This window comes from Pelophylax lessonae, assembly GCF_965119305.1.
Source record: "Pelophylax lessonae genome assembly, chromosome: 4".
Taxonomy (NCBI): domain Eukaryota; kingdom Metazoa; phylum Chordata; class Amphibia; order Anura; family Ranidae; genus Pelophylax; species Pelophylax lessonae.
The window spans coordinates 188,904,981-188,926,718 of record NC_138771.1 but is presented as its reverse complement, the minus strand read 5'-3'; the positions used below and the strand labels follow the sequence as shown (position 1 = coordinate 188,926,718).

At 38.1% G+C, this 21,738-nt stretch overlaps 1 protein-coding gene across 10 annotated transcripts in view; it reads right to left on the bottom strand.

The window, feature by feature from the left end:
• Positions 1-21,738, bottom strand: part of MAGI2 (membrane associated guanylate kinase, WW and PDZ domain containing 2) — a 1,130,869-nt gene that overhangs the window by 76,817 nt on the left and 1,032,314 nt on the right. For all 10 annotated transcript variants that reach the window (XR_014225193.1, XM_082255142.1, XM_082255141.1 and 7 more), the window contains 4 exons: positions 16,412-16,453; positions 13,056-13,147; positions 4,908-5,100; positions 1,907-2,149 (listed from right to left, as the gene is read on the bottom strand). Coding sequence is in view for 9 of the 10 variants with exons in the window: in XM_082255142.1 (XP_082111268.1) it covers positions 1,907-2,149; positions 4,908-5,100; positions 13,056-13,147; positions 16,412-16,453 (570 nt within the window). In the remaining variant the exon portion in view is untranslated. The remainder of the gene's footprint in view (positions 1-1,906; positions 2,150-4,907; positions 5,101-13,055; positions 13,148-16,411; positions 16,454-21,738) is intronic.

Genomic DNA, 21,738 nt, shown 5'->3' with positions numbered 1-21,738 from the left:
CACCTTTATAGTACTTTATAACATTTAGGGCATACATTATTCTGCACATAAAACAACTGTGTATATAAATCTAGTGATATTTATTGAAATCATTTGTATATATTATGCAATGATAACTATGCTAAGCTCTCTACTAAAATGCTTTCACAATTACCATGCTCTTTAAATTCCCATAGGTCTTATTTGGTGACTTTGAGACGCTATATAGTAATCCTGTTAACTGTTTTTCCTGGACTGTTTGTTCAGATTTATAAGCTCTTTTTATTGGGTAGTTGTACTTTAGACTATCAACATTTAATTCTAAGGCACATAAAAAAATGTTTCTAGAAAAACTGAAACATGGAGGTAACATACCATAAAAATCCTAAAGTTGCGAAATTGCAGTGCTAACTAAACTTTGATTATATATATACCAAAACTCACACACATATACTGTATATATATATATATATATATATATATATATATATATATATATATTCTTCTGCACAGCTTCACGTGACCGATGGCCAATAATATCACTTGTGCAAAAACATCAAATGTGAGAACAACTAGAGACAGTGAAAAAGTCTGCACACAGGTCAATCAACATCCAATTTTGATTTGTAAAGTTAGTGAATCTTGCAAAAGAGCTAGAATAAGTGCATAAACAGTATGAGTGTTTAATGGATGTAGCATCATGCAAGACCCAAGGCTTGAGACACCCAAGAAGTATTGCAAACGGGCTAATTCCTGAGCCTTGCTGTCTACGTCTATAGACACAGACATCGGGGATAGGCCCCACCTGCTGCTCCATTGTCACTAGCTTTGAGCCAATGGCTCCTGCTGCCTCAGCAAAGTCTGCAAGACCAGGAAATGAGGGAAAGATACTGATGAGGCGGCAATGCATCGACAATGTCATCTCTTTGGCGAAACTAGTTAGGCTTGGCTACGACGCTTCATCAATACGCACACTTATTGACCCAGTGGGAGAGTCTGGTGCAGCCACACAGCCTGCTGCTTTTTGGGAGAGCAAATGTATCTTTTTTTATTACTATATGCAAGTTTTTAAACCTATTACCTATTACACTATTACACTATTGCTTAGTGTGATTCCCTTTGCAAGTTTCACTTGTTATTTTTTGAATAAATGTTTTTTATGGGTTACACTATAGGCTTATATGCTTGTTATTTTTCACCCTGCTGATGAACCAACCCTGACTGGATCACGTTTGGTGCTTTAGAGTTTCCCTTCAAAATGAGATGTAACACACACATTTGACTATACTATATGATGGTCCACAGGATCTGGTAAGAGGCTTTAATACTTGATGTCACCTGGTGGTGGAAGCACTATGAATTGTGATTGTGGTGTCTGGTGGAGCAAATGAATCATGGACAATTTGTTTCCCTTGGACTGTCTTGTTTCACATATATTTTTTCTTTTCAGCCCTTGTGTATGGGCCCTTATGGACACTATTTATATATTTGGTGTGATTTCCTTTTGCACGTTTTTCACCTAATACGTTTGATGTCATTATATTGATTCATTTCTGTTTTCACAACATTGAGTTAAATTTTTTTAGCGCTGCTTCATATATTTATCACAATTTTTGCATCTAGTGTAACAGATTGCTTAAGCAGCTGCTTATTTGTAATTTATATGTTTTAGCGTGGATATCTTACATGATTAATGAAGGGATAGAGCTGCTACAGGTGGACACACATTACTGGATTGAATGAGGGCTCAAGTAAGTGTAAGGGGGAAAAACTACTATCTAAACATTTGTTACCTTACTTACACAATGTGGAAATGCTAGTATATTTATACTTATTCACATAGTCACTATTGTGTACCTATATATCCCATGGCAACATTTTTCTCTCCTTTTTATTTAATACGATTCATTTCATTCTATAAAGTTACCTATTGTGGCTCCTGATTCTGGTCTGTTCAAGGAGCTGATAATTACAAAACCAAACCCTTCATTTTCTTTTCGATGGATGACCACATCACTGGATTGTGAGTTCTGAGACGCAAAACCCTCAGGAGGAGATGCGTTGCTTTGTGTAGTATGATTACTGTTTGGATATGCAGAGTCACTTCTAGGGGAACTGTGATGTGTTGACACAGAGCCAGGACTCCTGCCATTTTCAGGGCAATTATCGCCTGTAAAGAAAAAAAAAAATTAATGGCTATTTTCTCTGTGAAAACCAAAGACTAGAGAACATTCCAAACATTAGAGAAAGTAAAAAATAAAATAAAAATAAATAATAATAATTTAAAGAAAGTTGCAAATATCTAAGTTTTTGGATGCCTTAGTGGGTTTGGTTGCTTCAGTTATCAGAAAGTGAAAGCTATACCCAGAAAATGTTTGTCTTACAGACCTGCCTGTACAAACAACTAGTACACTACACACACTACAGCATTTAGTATTGAAGGTGTACTCTCTGTGTATGAGTGCACCAAAACATTTTTAGTATATAGAGCTCTACATTCCTGACATTACAAAAATTCCAAAAATATATAGGAAAATCATATCTATGCAATCAGACCTATGCATCTGTTTAACCATAATGTATATATATATATATATATATATAGATATATATATATATATATATATATATATATATATTATGTGTATGTTTATGCAGATATATACATAAGAGATTTGTGGAGAACGAAGGAGTGACTGGTTAACAGGGCTATTGTGCTACGAATGTGTATTCAGTATGAACCAAATAGCCTTTGGACTTTAGTCTATGCAGTCCAAGCACAGTTGCACTCTGCAAGGGCATTTGCTTCAGAGTTTAGTAATTGAGGTGAAGCTTCACTGTACAAAGAATACCCAAACACATGCAAGGACAATTAAAAAAAACTACATTTTTGCTTGCACAAGATTTGGTGGTGAAAGATAGTACAGTTTCACCTCATTTACTATGCTCTGGGGTAAACACCCTCGCAGAGTTCAACTGAACTTTAAAAGTGTTTTTTTGCCTTCAGTAAATTAACCCTAATGAGATTCACTGGAGTATTTAAAAACTGAATTTCATTTAATCTCGAAGATTTAGTCCATGGATATATCTGCATGACCCTATTATGAAGTTCCTACAAATTAAGTAAATACTGGAACTTTAAACTTCTTTTTTTAACTCTAAAACTGAATCATCTATCGTCTAAGAGTTATCACACTTTACCGAAGAGATAATTACAGAACTCTACCACATACAAAAAATGTTTTGGTGCAGGTTTTAATTCAAATTTTAAGGATCCACGCTAAGGGGTTAAAATGCCAAAAGGCCTAACCTGTTTAGAAAGTTGCATTGTATTTAGCTGTCCTGTTGCCCATTTGTAAACACTTTGCTCTGTAGCAGAGCTCCCAGCACCAATCCTAGTGCACACTTGGGTGTGTGAAATGTTATGTGTTATGTCTCCTGCTGGTTGCTGTGGTTTCTCCCACTGACCTGCATCACTATTGTGTCCTGCAGTGACTAGGGATCAGCAGAGGAAAGACCGCAGCCAGTAGCGGGACCTGTTATTCAACCAGCCTGAGGATTTGAATGTGATTGGTACCAGGAGCTCTGCTACAGAGTGATGTTTCAACAACCAGGCCAATGGACAGGTAACCATAAGTCTGCTTTCTTCACAAGTTCATTATTTCGATAAGCGAAGCTTGTTATTTTTTTTATTAGTGAGCTTCCAATCTGTTCAGAACTGCATAGGTACATCATTTTATCTGCCCAAAATCAGCTTGCATTGGCAGAGTGGCACCAAAAAAGCCATTTCTCAGAAGTACCTAACTAAAAGCGTAAATGTAGTACCACGATGAGGGTAATGCCAGTTTCATGAGAGAGAAGTCAGTAATCATTTGAGAACAAAACTGCTTTTAAAGTGATATACTTTCATACAACTTTCAAATGTAAATACTTTAGTACACATCAAGTAATGCAAAGTAAGGTGGTGGTAGCATTATACTGTGGAGCACCTTTTAATTGTCAGAAAATCGACATCTCCAAAATAAAAGGAAGAATGTATAGAGCCAAAACAGGGAAATACTGCAAGACAATTTATTTTTATCTACCAAAGAACTGAAAGCTTGACAATTGTGCAGCGTGCCATCTCATGCAGTGTTCCATTGAGCTTTTGAGAAACCACATTGTAGCAAAGCAGCCATCGAGCCAGATCTATTTTAGCACTTTACTGTCACTATCCAGGTAATGCAATTTTAGGTATAATAAAGGAATAAAGGCACTGGGAGTCTGGTGCCTGCCATGATAATTCCTAGAATTTATAACGTTGGATCAAGGAGGCATGACAGCACAGTAACTCATCTATATGGGAAAATCCCATTACTGAAATGATTGCAGAAAGAGCTGTTAAAAGACTAAGACAGCCCATAAATGAATTATTTAATATTACACACATGCTGGGCTTCTGGCTATAAATAATAACTGTGGCTGGGAGGAATACGTGTGAATAGGTCCGGTTGGGTCAGTTGCCTCTCACAAACATAACATCACCTGTTCTTTAACAGCTGGTAACTTTAGTTAAATAAACACTACTCATAACTAACAAAATTGTTTTGCAGTATTTCCAGTGGAATTGATAGACTTTTCAATCTATATATAATCCTTAGTGCATTATTATATAAACTAGAAGTGTCCTTCTAGTCTACCACCCTTCAACTAAGCTTAGAGAACACAAGCAATTTGTGCAAAACTATCATGCAGATCTGCGTATATCTCAATGGAGGTGACATTGCTATCTCTGTGCCTTGGGAATTAAGAAGGCAATTGATTTGCAGACAACACCCTAAATCTTAAGTAATGGGATAATCACATCTTAATAGGAAGATAAAGTAACAAAGTGGTTTTATAAACATTTCACATGGGTTGTTGTAATTTGTATGTTTTGGGTAACCTACCTATTGATAGCACCTTTCTTCTCACAGTAAGATTGACTTGTCCATTACGAGCAGCATTATGCATAAGATCAATCACATATCGGTGAGTTTTACCAGCAACTGGAATTCCATCTACATAGAGCAATTCATCACCAGGCCGTAGCCGGCCATCTCTGTCTGCCGAGCCCATTGCTATCACAGCACCAATTAAAATCTAAATAGAGAAAAGTAGAAAATGACTGATCAGTTTAACTGATGACAATTCTAGCAAGAGCAGTGCACAGTATATAAAGTGATGTTGCCTTTATCACTAGGATTGATTCATTTATACATTAATAATTAAAATAAAAAAAATGTAAAAAGTAACAGATGGTCAATTATTATGGAAATTATTATTAGTACAAAAACTGTTATTTACTAGTACGTAATCTCCCAGAGAATCATTAGCTACAAAGAACTCGCTTGCAGGCATATTATTGCTCTTTTCATGCAAAAGTGTATCTTACATATTTTTTTTTTTTTTTACATATAGTAATTACATACAGCACACTACAGAATTTAGAGGCCCACACATATTGGATGAATGCCCCATGTAATCAGGTACAACTTTCCATTTTCCCTTTTCATTTCTAAAATGTTAAAGCCTGTTTTAAATATCAGTGTAGGAGTTATCAACTCCAGCATAATTTGTTAATAAAATGACAAGCTAGGGCTGTATTAAACCTGATCCCCATGCAGATTAAAAAGAAAACAGTTCAATGCAATTGCATATTCTTTAAAACATTGAAATAAGTTTGTACATGTCAATCATAAAGTGTTATTAAACCCAGGACCCTGCACTAACTATATCTGGTCTCCCACAGTGCACAGAACATTAGTTAATTGGCCAATCAACAGGCTGCATGGGGGAAGGTGACAGTGCGGCTTTCCTTAACTCTAAAGCCCCGTACACACGTACCGATCGTCGGCCGAACGATCGGCCGTCTTTTGTCCAGGGCTGTCGTGTCTGTTGAAAACTGCAAAAGACTGCACACGAATTTTGTCGGCCAACAAAAGCCGACTGCAGAAGTGATGTCATGTGATGGTTAACTTTCCCTGTCTTTTTTCTTTTCTGAGCATGCCCAGTCTTGCAAATCTGCTGTCTGTCGGCCGAAATCTGTACTGACTGGCGAACAATCGGCCGTTCTGGTGTTGGCCAACAAAAATTTTAATGCCTGCATGACAGATTCTGTTCGGCCGAAAATGTGCTGTCGGCTGTCGGAAGCATCATACTAACAAGCCTACAATCGGCCGATCGGTCGTCGGCCGAATATTTAAGGCCGACAATCGGTACGTGTGTACGGGGCTTTACAAAGAAAGTAGTGTCACCCTCCCTGGTGTCTGAACCACAAAAGTGGCTAAACAGAATAAAAAATCTCTTTGCAGATAATATAGATCACATATGCAATGTCGTAGGCATATAGCTGGTTGCTTAACCACTTTAGCCCACCTAACATAGATTTACTGTGTCACTCTGCAGCTTACAGGCAAAGCGACGTAGACCTACGTCGCTCGCCCACGAGACTGTAGGGGCGAGCGCTCCCGCCCCGCTCATTTCCTGGGGAGCCAGCGCATGTGACCGGCGGCACCGATGGCCGCCGGCCACTCGAGATCTCCCGCAGGAGAGGGAGAAAGACAGACGGCTGATGTAAACACAGCCGTGTGTCATTCTCCCTGAAGTAAGCACAGAGGCTATACGATCCTGCTATATAGGATCGCATGTCTCTGTGGTTACTTCACTAGCCATGCCCCCTGACAGTTAGAATCACACCCCTAGGGACACACTTAGCCCCTTAATCACCAATAAAGTTAACCCCTTCCCTGCCAGTGTCATTTTTACAGTAACAGTGCATATTTATAGCACTGATTGCTGTAGTAATGTCACTGGTACCCCCAAAAGTGTAAAAAATGTCAGTCAGGGGTCCGATCTGTCTGCCGCAATGTCGCAGTCCCACAAAAAAAATCGCAGATCGCTGCCATTACTAGTTAAAAAAAAACAATAAAAATGACATAAATCTTTCCTGTAGTTAGTAAATGCAATAACTTTTGCGCAAACCAATAAAAATACGCTTATTGCAATTTTTTAACAAAAATATGTAGCAGAAAACAAACTGGCCTAAAATGTTAAAAATTTTTGATTTTTACATTTTTTTGGAGAATTTCATATAAAAAAATTTGAAAAATATTGTTATTTTTTCAAAATTGTCGCTCTTTTTTTGTTTATAGCGCAAAAAATAAAAATTGCACAGGTGATCAAATACCACCAAAAGAAAGCTCTATTGGTACAGCATTGCACGACCACGCAATTGTCTGTTAAAGTCATGCAGTGCCGAATCGCAAAATAGGGCGTGGTCATTGAGCAGCCAAATATATTTATTTTTTATTTCTTTCAGGTACTTATATAGCGCTGTCAATTTACGCAGCACTTTACATATACATTGTACATTCACATCAGTCCCTACGCTCAAGGAGCTTATAATCTAAGGTCCCTAACTCACATACATAAACAGTAGGGACAATTTTTTTATATACAGGATCCAATTAACCTACCAGCATGTCTTTGGAGTGTGGGAGGAAACCGGAGTACCCGGACGAAACCCACGCAGGCAAAGGGAGAACATACAAACTCCAGGCAGGTAGTGTCGTGGTTGGGATTCGAGCCAGTGACCCTCTTGCTGCTAGGTGAAAGTGCTAACCACTACACCACTGTGCCGCCCTCCGGGGCTAAAGTGGTTAAAATAATTAATTTACATTTTATTGATTAGTAACACAGTTTCGTATGGGACACTTGCACAATCATGGGGTGCAGGCAAAAAGGTTACAAATTGCAATGGGTACTTGAAAGAGATAAGCTGACCTACATCAAAGAGTTTTTGGAAAATATTTTTTTACAGGGAAACATAGTTCAATTATGTTTTGTCTATTTATGCACCTATTGTTCAGGCAATTTTTAAATTGCAGCTTGTATTCTTTTGTCCTTATTCTTGAAAGTATATAGCAGATCTAAAGCTAGTGACTTGGCAGAAAAAAACACCAATTTTTATTTATTAATTCACTTTTGATTAAAAACAATAGTGTGGAAGTCACCATACTAATACAGTATGCCTTTTTAGGAATCACAATTGATTCAATTTCTGTTTCATTGGTTGCAGTTTCTGATATGATGTCACTTATGAAACATAATGAAGATAAGCCTAAAAATTCTGGATTTTAATATTTCTGTATTTATTATTTTCCCACTGTGAATGAAATCAGTTGAAGCTGTCACTGTCTGATTTCTATCACCCATGTTTTGGGTGTCTCTGCTTTCTCATTACCTATTCTTTGGCTGATCATTTCTTAACAGTATATAAAGACCCTCCTCACCTACCCAAAATCCACTTTCAGGATTTGTTGGAATGTTATGTGAAGTAGTATGCACACCAGACCTTGGATTTCTTGGAAATCCAGAGTCGGGCCTATGCCTTCTGATACTGTTGAATCTCAGGATTTTAGCCTTCACGCTAATTTCCTAGTCTAGATCAGCATGTTTCTGGACTTTATTTTGTGTACCACATAGTTAATTGTCACGTGTGCCTTTCATCCTGCATGCATATGTACCATGAATACAGCCTTGTTTGAATGAGCCTTTCCTTGTCTTGTTTGTCTGTTTGCCCAGAAGTATAGCTGTTGATTTACTAAAGGCAAACAGGCTGTTCACTTTGCAAGGGAATTTCCTCTTAGATTAGTGAATATATGGAAATTCAATTTACAAAGAATATCCAATTACACGCATGGAAATTAACTAAAACAAAGAAAACAGCAGTTTGTCTTTTGTAAATTAGCCTATAGTGTCTGTTTAGCTTGTGTATTCCCATTCTAATATTCATTGTATTCATGTTCTAACAGCCTCAAGTGCTGAGGTATAGAATGGGATTTTCATGGCTTCCACAACTGAGTAGGGGACAGGTGGATAAGAACTAAACATGTGGATTCAGAAGGAACCTGATTTGCAAAAACAGAACTAAAAGAATACTGTAATGCTTGTTCTTAATGAATGTATACTGATTGTCATATATTAATACATATAGTATATAACAACTGGTATACATTCAATTTAACCACTTGCCGACTGCCGCACGACTATTTACGTCGGCAGTCAGCCCCTCACAGGCAAAGCGAAGTAGGGCTACGTCGCTAGCCTGTAAGGGTTTTGGGAGCGAGCGCGCGCCGCCGGATGCGTGCTCCCGCTTGGTCACGGACCCCCCCCTGTGTGTGCCCGGCGGACCCGATTGTCCGTGACTGCGGGAGAAAGGCAGGCGGCTAGTGTAAACAAAGCCGCCTGTCAGTCTCCCCTGTGTAAGAATCGTGATCAAACGGTTCTACTATGTAGGACCGTTGATCACTGTTCTTACACATCAAGCCACAGCCAATCACAGTTAGAATCACTCCCCTAGGACACACTTAACCCCTCCCTCTCCAATACAGTTAACTCCTTCACTGCCAGTGTCATTTTTACAGTAACAGTGCATATGTATAGCACTGATTACTGTAGTAATGTCACTGGTAACCCCAAAAGTGTCAAAAATTTGCCCCAATGTCGCAGTCCCGCAAAAAAAATCGCAGATCGCCGCCATTACGCGTTTAAAAAAAAAACAACAAAAATGACAAAAATCTTTCGCTTTGTTAGTAAACGCAATAATTTTTGCGCAAACCAATCAAAATAAGCTTTTTGCGATTTTTTTTTACCAAACATATGGTAAAAAAAAAAATTGGCCTAAAATGTTAAAAATTTTTGATTTTTACATTTTTTTTGGGGGGAATTTTATATAAAAAAATGTGAAAAATATTGTTATTTTTGCTAAATTTACGCACTTTTTTGTTTATAACGCATGATCAAAAAATCGCACAGGTGATCAAATACCACCAAAAGAAAGCTCTGTTTGTGGGGAAAAAAAGGACGCCAAATTCGTTAAGGTACAGCGTTGCACGACCGCGCAATTGTCCGTTAAAATCACGCAGTGCCGAATCGCAAAATAGGCCCTGGTCAGGAAGGGGGTAAAATCTTCCGGGGCTTAAGTGGTTAAGTTACAATATATGATACTATAACAGCCAGTATGGGACTTTTGATCCAGGCCAGGTCTTGAAGACACCAATGGCTAGATCAAGGGAAATAGATAACAACAGCCTGGCGGGGAACTCAGTAGAGAAATTGGAATGGAAGCCAGAGGTCAAAATATATTGCACATTTTCAGACAACCTGAGGTCTGGAAACTGGTATTGCCACTACACCAAGCCAGGAGTTGAGGCCAAAAGGCCAAATTAAAACAGAATAGCAAACTCCACACATACACAGGAGGGCAGCCCCACATCCCTGGCTTTGGAAAGGATTTGGATTCTCATTAATTATTACTACCTGCAAAGACTATTTCATATAAATATTGGTACAGAGAAAAGTCAGGATATGGGCTGGACCAGTAGGGATATCCATATGACTTAATTAACCAGTAGGCTATGTCCAACCCCTAAATTAATGAGGGGAACAAGACTAAAAAGCAAAAAGACACACTGACAGGGAACACAGGATATCTAGGAAGCAGACTACTCCACATAATACACTAGAAAACTTACTCCCTAATGAACTGAGCAGATGAGGTACTTGTGAGATGAGGACTGACACACTAAAACAGACACACAATTGAACCCAAAGCACAGGGGAAAAAACAAGACACAACAAACTGATTATGTGATCAATGTAAACATTACAATTCAAATGGAAAAATTCTGAGCCACAGTTGTCCATCCAAATTTTAGCACAATTTAACACTAAGGGCCCTTTCACACGGGCGCTCCGTATGTCCGCAAATCATCCTATTTTTTTGCGAATGATTTATGGACATAATATAAGTCAATGGCATTGCGGATGTCAGCGGAATACCATCCGCTGACATCCGATTTTCTTCCTTTCAGTTCTGTTCCGTTTTTTGGAACGGAACACAACCCTATTTTTCCTCCATTCAAAAAACGGAAAGGAAGGAAAATCGGATGTCAGCGGTGTCATTCGCTGACATCCGCAATGCCCATAGACTTACATTATGTCCGTATATCATCCGCAAATGGATGGGATGATATGCGGACATACGGAGCGGATGACACAAATGTCATCCGCTCCGTGATAAAAAAAAAAAAAAAGTCCCGCAGCGGAGCCAAACACCGGAGCGGCCGTGTGAAAGAAGCCTACCTGTCTTATCACATGATAATGTGATCAATGAAGCAAATCAAGAGGCTAAAATGTATCACCTAAAGCACCTCTCCAACCCTTGTGCTTCACTCTTTACAAAATACATTATGCAATTTATGTGAAGCAGTGGATCATACCCAAGGTACCACATCCCAGTCAGTCATTTCAAAGATAACCATACCAGTAATGGGATTTTTCTGCTGTCATATGAGCACACCAAAGAGCTAAAAATGTACCAATTTATTATATCCATGGTAAAAACATTTAAAAAAAATGTTAAATTGTTTTTTATCATGAATATAATACATTTTTACATTTTTACATATTTGGTTTATTTGTATGGTACCAGAAAACTCTCATTCCTCATATGTTTGTCTACAAAATACATCGGCGACATGAACACTGTAGCTGCATGCTTACAACACATTTTATACATTCTATACTGGGAGTATTTCAAATTTCAATCCTTTATTATATTCACTACATAAAATGCTTTTCTTACAATGAGTACAGGTCTCCATAACCAAGCCGAATTCAACTATAAGAGCTGTCTGTAGATCATACATTTTATGTTACTTTCATTTCAGAGATAAAGCTCCAAAATAGACCTTTTAATCCTCATTCCTTAAATTCATACTCTTCAAGCTTATGCCTTCAAAGGCAAGGCTGGCAAGCTGAATGTATAAATGCATATAATAGAGGATGCTGAGGGAATATTGATTACTTGAATTGTACATGTACTCAAGGCAATTCTCAAAATGTTTATGAACACTGTACTACATTTACACACTTGTAACTGCCATGGAAATTAAACTGTGGGATATAGCTTTGCAGAAAAATGAGTTCTAGTAAATGTAGTTTCATATCCAAAAGCTGAAATTTAGAACATTGCTAATATACAATATTTTCTAGAAACCAGAGTAAGGTTGTATTTGAGTTTTGTGTTTTTACATGATTGCTGTTCCATACATTTAATGCTGCAAGTCATACTTATCCTTTTTCCTCTGTAGTGGCTTTTTGTCAGACACATGCTGAGATAGAGTTAGTTCACCACACAGAGTCAAATGTATTAAATCAGTCAGACAACACTAAAGGACTAATCTTTGAGAAAAAAAAAAAAAACATGTCACAGAGAACTATGGTTTCCAAAAAACAACAATATCCCTCCTGCGATATTGCGATTTTGGCTCTGAGGAAGAGGGTCCTCCCTCGAAACGTGTAAGCCACATCAGGTTTTGAGGACGCCATCACGCTATCCAGTAGTAGAGAAGTGTCCTGGAAGGGTGCGGTGCCCATTTCCTATATGCTTGTTCATATGCTACGTATGTGAGTATATTGTACGCTACCCTTCTTTGATTTTAATAAACTTTTAAGTGGTAATGCACCCTTCTCTTGTTGTTTTCTTACAGAGAACTATGGGTCTGTGGTATTTTGGAGGTTGTTTTTTTGGTAGAATTTAGCCTGAGTATAACTTGAATTTTATAATAAAACTGTAAGTGCATTTTTTTTAGAAATAATGGCACAATTAATATTTCCCATAAAAGGGTGAAATAAATTATGACCGTTAATAAATAGGTCACAGGCCAGTAAATGCTGTTAGTAGTTCCTTTAAACAATGATACAATAATTAAAATCATAGTGTAATAAACACCTGTGAGCTTTGTTTCAGATAAAAAACGTGTATGAATTATATTATTTTCTTGTAGTGTCATTATTTCCAGTGGCACTGTACAGAGTAATACATTTTAGAACATAGAGACAATGTATAATAACCTAAGATGTAGCTAAATAAATAAAATGTCCCAAAGGTTAGATGATAAATTGTATAGCAACACCCACCACCCACCAGTAACAAGAAACAGGAGAGAGGGTCTTGCAATACATGCTCTAGAGAGTGAGAAAGAACTTACAGGCTGGCCAGGTTCATCACCACCAAGTATTCTAAAGCCAAAGCCAGACTCTTGCCGTCGAAGGTGCACATCTAACTCTTTGTAGTCAGGACCTGTTGCCAAACAAAATAGCTTTAAATAATTACAATTTATTTGATATCAGCACCACAGACAATACTGTAAGATAATAAAGTGACTTATTTTCTAATGATAATGGGTTCATGCACAATATTAGTCTGGCATGGATTTCAGCATAACAAACAAAAACAAGCAGTAAGGGACTGTTCAACAGTAACAGAGATACAAATGTTATTTACCATGTTAATTACATTATACAGCAAATCAGAAAGGTCACTTAGCAATTAAATGGTGTAGTCATAATTAGAAACTATGTATAAATGGCATCAACACCTACTTTTTAAGGGTTCAAACCAAATAAGGATTTATTGATCATTTTATTGATGCCCTATAAAAACACATACTTAATCTCTCCAATACCATCTTGTATCCATTATATAAAGAGTTAGATGTTTTTGTTGTATATAACCAATTACATGTTGTTTAGGAATTATTTTCTATAGCAGAATATAGATTGGTTGCAGCCCCTTGATTTACAAATGATCCAAGATGATGCCTAACATAATCTGTCAAAATGATTTCTTTGTATGTAATTGATCACAAAAAAATTAATTGTACTATACAGCAAATGACAGACATGCAGATATATAAATATTATATATGTACATATATCATTACCGAGTGATGGCATGCTATTTTTGGATAGTGCTGTCACGCTATTAAAGGTCAATGTTCCCTCTCCAACCTGTTTCCGGTAAGTTTCCTTTCATTATGAAATGCTTTAGTTCCTGTGAACCTTTTACTGTCTCAACAAGCAAAATATTTACAGTTTTATATATACTGTATATCAAGCTTAAGCATAAATTTTAGCTAAAGCTGACCACAATAAGAGTTGGGGGGGGGGGGGCAATCTACACTCTGCATGTCTTATGGACACACATAGGCTGCTCGGGAGTAAGCAAGCAAGATTGCCCCCATAGCAAGGGGGCTTGCTATAGGTGTACTTGGCAAGGGGACCCTAAGAAGAAGAGGATCAGGGCTCTGTGCAAAACTATTGCATAAAGCAGGTAAGTACAACATATTTATTTATTTATTTATTTTTTTAAAGAGCCTTTAATACCAGTTTATTTACGCTTTAAGTAGAATTATTGGCTCACCTCTATGCTGTAGCAGTCTCATGTTGGCTCTAAGACCAAGAACTGAGTGATTACATGATCGCTGATTGCTCAGTTCTCGGTCTGCACTGATTGGAGAGAAGTGACTGTCCATTACTGCTCTCCGCTCTGCTCTTTCAGTGCTCACTGGAGCTTTGGGCTGGGGAGAGGGCAGGCATTGTTAGCTCTGGCTCTCAGTCACATGCTGAAAGGCAAAACCAGCTCTCAATTAGGCAGGGGGAGTGGATCCCAACAATATTATTGAGATCCCGGCTAAACCTGGCAAGGCCCTGTCCTGTCAGCTAATAGTAGGCAATAGCCCACTATCAGCCAACTCTGGATCACTGAGGAGCTGAAAACGAAATGTACTCCTGGGACCCACAAGAGAAGTACAGCCAAAAAATGTTGGTAGTACTTCTCTTTTAAATTTAGTGTGTTTTCTTTGTTGTTAAAAAGGCACAAGGAACAATACTTAAAATTAATGACAGTGTCCATTGTGCTGGTGGCTGCCATGTTCATTGAAATCTTTAGTCTTCTGCCCCCCATATACCCCTACAGCTGTGTCTTTGGGTGATGTGGGGGTTAATACAAGCAGCTGAACCTGTCACAGGTACTCATCAAAGGTGCTGACTATGCTTGGCCTTTCCACCCCCCTGCTTTATTCATAGTAACTCTGCTGTTTCTTCTCACGACTATGAATAGACGACCACCTTCTCCATTCATAGAGCACTTTTCATTCCAGGAAGCGATAGTACTGCTTTTATGAATGAAGGAAGGGAGCAAAGGGGCAGGCATAGTTTTTAAGAGTACCTTTGACAGGTCCAGCTGTTTTAACCCCTCACAGAACAGGTAGATCAGGGATAGTTAGTAAGTGGTAAACAAATAAGTTCTATTTGCATGAAATTGTGGTTAACCAGTTTAATTTGAGTATGAAATCTTGCACAAATGAAACATCCCTTATACCCAAGGCTGAATTGTTTAACATAAATACAGTGTATTGAATATATTGATATTAAAACTTAAATTAGTTGGGATTGGAAGCTGTACATATATTATCCAATGCATGATGGGAACTAGAAGGAAAGCATGCTACAAAAAAAATGGTGCAATGAAAATGGATTCCATGGTCAAACTTTGCTAGTATACTAATACTTTTCCTACAAGATTTCCTATTTTGCTCTGAGCATCTACTAGAAATTGATTTTAAGAATGTTATTTAAATTTACCTTTCATTTAAAAATGAATTTTCAGCACACTATTACACTGGGTGAGACAGCTTTCCTTGCTCTGTTTTAATGGCCCAGTCTAAAGGCATTAGGAAAGTCTGCTGAATTCCTTTGGAATAAATTCCTTGCAATAAATTCTATAAAAAAATATTGCAGACTGCTTTGTTTTTTTTTTTTTTTTTAGCAGTAGCAACTCTCTTTTAGATCACCTTAAGTCAAAACTGGTTTTGGCTGAGACACAATTTAAATTAGCATGATATTTTATTTTATATCCTGAGCAATTCCCCATCAGCATTTCTTGGGTTGCCATCAGACTTTAAGAGGTAATAACTGTAAGGCAAGCTCTGACTTTGCCATTTTTAGTGGGCTGCAACGTGCTTTGTTAACTGTTAAGTCCAGGGCTGGCTGAACCCAGGAAGGTATAATGATCAGAAGAGGTTTTCAAATGTGGCCAGCTGATGGCTCCTACTAAGGGTGACGGTAGTTGATCTGCACAGCCAAGCATAGAATTATTGCCAGATCAAGCCATTTATCTTAACATCTACAGGTACCGTTAGCTTATGATATGGAAAGGCACTTATTTGTCACAGCTTATCTGGTAAACATTCTCAATCCAGCATCTCATACTGTTCTCTTTTTAGATGGAAGGTGATCTAAAAGTTTGTGTCACAACCTTTGCTATTTCATGTTGCATGAACCATTGCTTCTCAATCCAGCCCTATTTTGGTGCCCTGGGTGTATCTGATCTTACGCCTTAATTTCTAGTTATTATGATGCAGTGATATGGCTCCAACAAGGAAAATGTGACAAGACAATCATGGTTGAACTCTATCCGGGGGAATGACCACAGGACACACATTTAGGTTAGGACACAGAATGGTGAACACATATCACAGGACGTGTGCTGGAGAATACTTGCCGGCAGGATCCGCTCTGAAACCAGCTCTGGGTGGCACTTGCTCTGAATAGGAAGATGAGGAATTTTGTGTGAGAAAATTAAAGCTCTAAATGTATAGCACCTCATGTAGGTTGTAAATAATTTATAGATGTTTACGGTGTACTCCAGTAAAGGTGACATTCTAAAATCCCTAAAATTGATCTGTGCTATAAAATCATCAGAATAAACAAACCAAATGGCAATATGCAAACAAACAATTCATAATTTCAAAGTAGAAAAACAAAAAAACATTTTTGGACCAACAACCAATATTCTCGCACTCTGAAACCACTGCAGAAAAATTCATTATCATGGAATTTTGTTAAGGCAAACAAAAATTACTTGGCTGTGAGAAGATAAAACTGTTACAAGTACAATAGAAAAAAAAACTGCAACATATATTTATTAATTGAACAATTAAATAGGAAAATAAAAAATCTTTTATTTCCCTCAAAAAAAGAAGTAATAACACGATTCAATGAGGATATCAAATGAAATTAGCATTATGTTAGGCAGTCCATTGCCATTAACCAGCAAAACATAAATAAACCTTAAACATATTTACCAATCACAGTCTAGATAGCAATCCAGGTTACCCAACTTGGAAGGCAATCTAAGAAACATTCCTATTACAGTACAACACTAGCGTAAATAAGGAAACTTGATTTTTTTAAATATACTTCAGTCTACATCAGGGATACTAAATTATAATTCATGAAGGTCCGATTAATAAAAATTTTCTTTCAGCAGAGGTCTGAATCGCTTTTTTGTGCGATGACATGGGGTGCTGTGCCTGTGTTTTCTGCTGGGAAAAAGTCCTGGCACCTTTTTAAAAATGCAGCTGCCTGGAAACCCCTTTTGTACCATGCAATTTCCATGTGTGGGAAACCGCACCATGTATTTCCGTGTGTTTAGGAGTTAATGATGCCCTTGCACGTTTTCTGTGCAGCACCCCATTTTGTGTGCGGCTGCATGTCCGCCTTCACATCTCCCCCACCACAGCACTGCCTCCCTTCACATATTACCCCTACACCTCTGCCCCTTTTACATCTCCCCCACAGCACTGTCCCCCTTCACATATCACCTCCACAGAACTGCCTCTTCACACCCCCACACAGCATTATCCCCCTTTACATCACCCCCACAACACTGCTCCTTTGCATCCCCCGACAGCACTACCCCCCTTTACATGACCCCCCACACACAGCACTGCCCTCCTGTACATGACCCCCACACACAAAACACTGTCCCACTGTACACGAGCACTGCCCTCCTGTACATGATCCCCCACACACAGCACTGTTCCCCTGTTACATGATCCCCCAACACACACAGCACTGCCCCCCTATTCATGACCCCCCTCCACATACACAGCACTGCCCCGTACATGACCCCCCACATACATAGCACTGCCCCCCTGTACATGACCTCCCACACACACAGCACTGCCCCAATGTACATGATCCCGAACGCACACAGCACTGCCCTCCTGTACATGGCCCCCCACATACACAGCACTACTCCCCTGTTACATGATCTCCAACACACACAGCACACCCCTTTACAAGTTCACAGCCATGTCCTTTGCTCCCCTTACTCTCCTACCTTACAGAGAGCGGAGAGCAGGAGGTGAGACAATCCTGGACTGAAGGCGGAGGCACAGCAGCACTGGATGGAGGATGACAGCTGCTGGGTTAACTTTTCATATTATCAAGTGGGTGACTGGTTGCGAGGACCGCCCTCTGCACCCTAGCAGCCAATCACTCCTGGTTAAAGTGAAAAGGTCATTCAGGCAGCCACTCTCCATGCAGTGCTGCTCCTGCCCCCAGTCCAGAATTGTCTCATCTCCCGCCTGCTCTGCTAATGACAGCGGCGGAGGCTGGGGACAAAAGCGGCAACTAAATGGCACAATCGCGGTGGTACAGATAGAAAAGTTTCTCAGACCAGATTTGGACCGCGGACCCCCATTTAGTGATGCCTTGTCTACATCATCCGAAAAAAAAATTTTTTTAAATGGGTTAGCTTATAGCAGATAATAATAGTACACAAAATACTCATTTAGCTGGCATTACATTTGATTATGGTAGAGGAGTATTGTGTGTATAATTGAAAAAAATAAAAATAAAATAAAGCATCTTGCCACAAAACATTTTTCACAGATCCACATTATGGAGATTTTTATACATGAAGATTTTGTTTTCAAGAACAATTTTTGTTTTTGGGGTTTTCCCATTTCCAGACACTTTTAAAGAAAATATGGACATGGGCACTTGCTCTTTCCAAATAGCTAGCTTTACTGCATTTAGCTTTAATAGCAAAGTAGAGAAGCTGTTGTTTTACAACGTCTTTGTATTCTTGCTATAGCAATTAAACGTGTCCAAAACTAGCATTTCCATGCTGTTGACTTATCGCTGTTGATTTTTTTTGCTCAAGATGGGTATATCAGAAGGACAATGTACATGCTGGCCCAGTGGCAAAAATGAATGCCTTGACTGACTTTGTCCACTATCAAATTAACCCCTTATTCTGTGGATCTGTAATAGAAGTGAGACACGCTCTCAGCTCTATGCTGTGCACTTTGCACTGACTTTAGCACTGACTTTAGCACTGACTTTGCACTAACTTTTAGGGTTCTGTTCAGTCACCATACCACAGGCTGCATGGTTATCCTTTTTGTCGGTCTGTGAAAGCCATAACTTCCTTACACTGCACCTATGATTGCCAATAGGCGTAAAACAATAGGCCTAAAAAATATGCAGTTTAAAAGAAATGATCTCATAATATTAGACTGTATCACTGTTTTAAATCAACTGTACTGAATACACAGTTGTCAAGAGTCAGAAAGTGATGATTTGCATGGTTTGCCCACTGTCCTTTTTTTTATTTGTGTTGGCAGTAAAATAGACAGATACCATATGCTTTTAAAATGTTTTACAGTGCTTATGTGTATTATTAATATACAATTTGGTAGTAGGGGATAAAATAAAATTAGATTAGAAAATACAGTTTATACTCCTGAAGGTGGAGCAACTTAGGCTTTAGCGCAGCTTCAGCAAATTAGCAAGTCATCACCAAATGTGTATAGCGATAGCCAGGCATGGTGACAAGTTTATGGAATGCACAAACTTTAAAATTTCCTCTAGGTAAACAATCAATGCTCATTTGCAAAATGCTTTATCGAATAGAAAATAATAGAATAGAATAAAACAGAATAGAAAATAAAGGAATACATGAAAATAGAATAGAATCAAAAAGAATAACAGAATAGATTAGAATAGAATAGAAACTAAAAGAACAGAATAATATTGAATTAAAACAAATTCAATGGAATATAATAAAATAAAACTGAATAGAATACAATACAATAGAAAATAATAGAATAGAACAGAATAGAATAGAACAGAATAGATCAAAGTAGACTAGAAAAAAAAAAGAACAAATATAGCCTTTTCTGAAATTCGAACTGCGAATCGATTAGAAAATAATGAATATACAAAACAAACATGAATATATGAAACAAATTCTGAAAACGAATCATTCTCACATAATGAATATGACAAAACGAAATGATTACTTTACAAATGAATCCGAAGCAAAACGAAAACATTTTTCAGTTGTGCATATCTCTTCTAGTGACCCATGGGTCTTGGGTTTCTGCAGATTTGGATGTGGCCATATCTTCTTTCTGTATAAGGTGTTCTAAAGCTATTAAAGCCACACATGGACAAACAGTGCTGAATTATCACTGGCTTAAAAGATATTAATAAAGTGATCTTCTAGCTAAACCCATGGGATTAGAAAGATTGTATAATGCTCTGCTTGTGCTAACTGCCCAACAACATATTGAAAGTAAGCAGGGAAAGGGGGTTTAGTTACAAGGAATGATATCAAGTAAAATTGTAGCAGAATAGATGTATTTTATTTTTTAAGTCTTTCAACAAAGATTAAATGAATCGACAGATAAAAAAAAAAAAAAAAAAAAACACACTCCTGGTTGACATATTTATAGGCCAAATATGATGCAAAAAAAGCACACTGTAAATCAATTTGCTGCAAATCAGGTTTGTTACAGAAAACTGATTTGTACAGTTGCAGTGAAAAGTGTTAAAGTTTAACTTTCTGTTTCACCATGAGGAAGATTTCACCATGGGGGAGATGCACTCTTATGTTTGTGCTGGAGGCCAACAGATGGGTACAAGGAGGTGTGTAAATCTCTCAACAGTGACACCGTTTCCAGAGGCCCTTGTCATAGGCTGGATTTAACCTTACTTTACAGAGATTTCCTTTCAATTCTTGTGTGGTTACCAAGATAGGAAGTGATTGGAAATCTTTCTAGTGGTGCCAAAGACAGCAGCCAAATAAAACAAACAAATCCTTTCCATTCCCTCCTCTATCCAAAACTAATCACAGCTTTTACTAAAGTCTTACTTTAAGTGTACACAAATATCCTGTTTTCCATTGGTTGTTTCTTTGCTTTCAGGTAGTGGGATATAAGATACAGGATCATCAGACACTTTGCCATACAAAAAAACACTATCATATGAGCTATTCATTTTTAGAATTAATATTATGTGTCTCGCTTACACTTAGACTTAATTTCCTAGTGGGAGAATATCAGAATTATTGAACAAAGGCTTCAAGTGTAGAAAAATCTAATTAGATTTGGGACCCTCAATCCAATGTTATACACTTGGACTATTTAATTTTAATTTCTTTAGATTTTTTTATTTTATATATATATATTTTTTTTTTATAAAAAAAGGTGCACTGGAATAAGTAATTTGCTTACATAAGTAATTTTATCTTGAGCAACTGAATTCTGAAAACAGGTTTTAAAACACAATGTTAGCCTGGAAGACATGAAAAGGAGAATAAAGCTCAACCTGCTGGCTCAAATATAAGGCTTTTTTAAGCATGACCTTAGTAAATAAGGAAATTATACTAACTATACATTATTAAATGATATATAAACTACTATACATTTCCTTTAAATCAAACTCAGAGAGTCACTTTTTGTCAAAGAATCAGAGAACAGAAACATTTTTATACACCAGTCTTGATGGCCCAAATGGCTCAAAGGTACTTTGAAGGTATTAAACACTTGCCGACCGGTCACGTTGACCGTACTGCGGCAAAGTGGCTCAATATCGTCCAGCGACGTAGACCTACGTCACTGGACTCCTCCCCTTGTGGGCAGCGCGTGCGCGCCACCGGAGGCTTGCTCCCGCTGTTTTCAGTCACAGCGGGAGTCGGGCCAGGGGAAGAACGGCGGTGATCACCGCCGCTCCTCCCCGATCGTCGGGGATCGA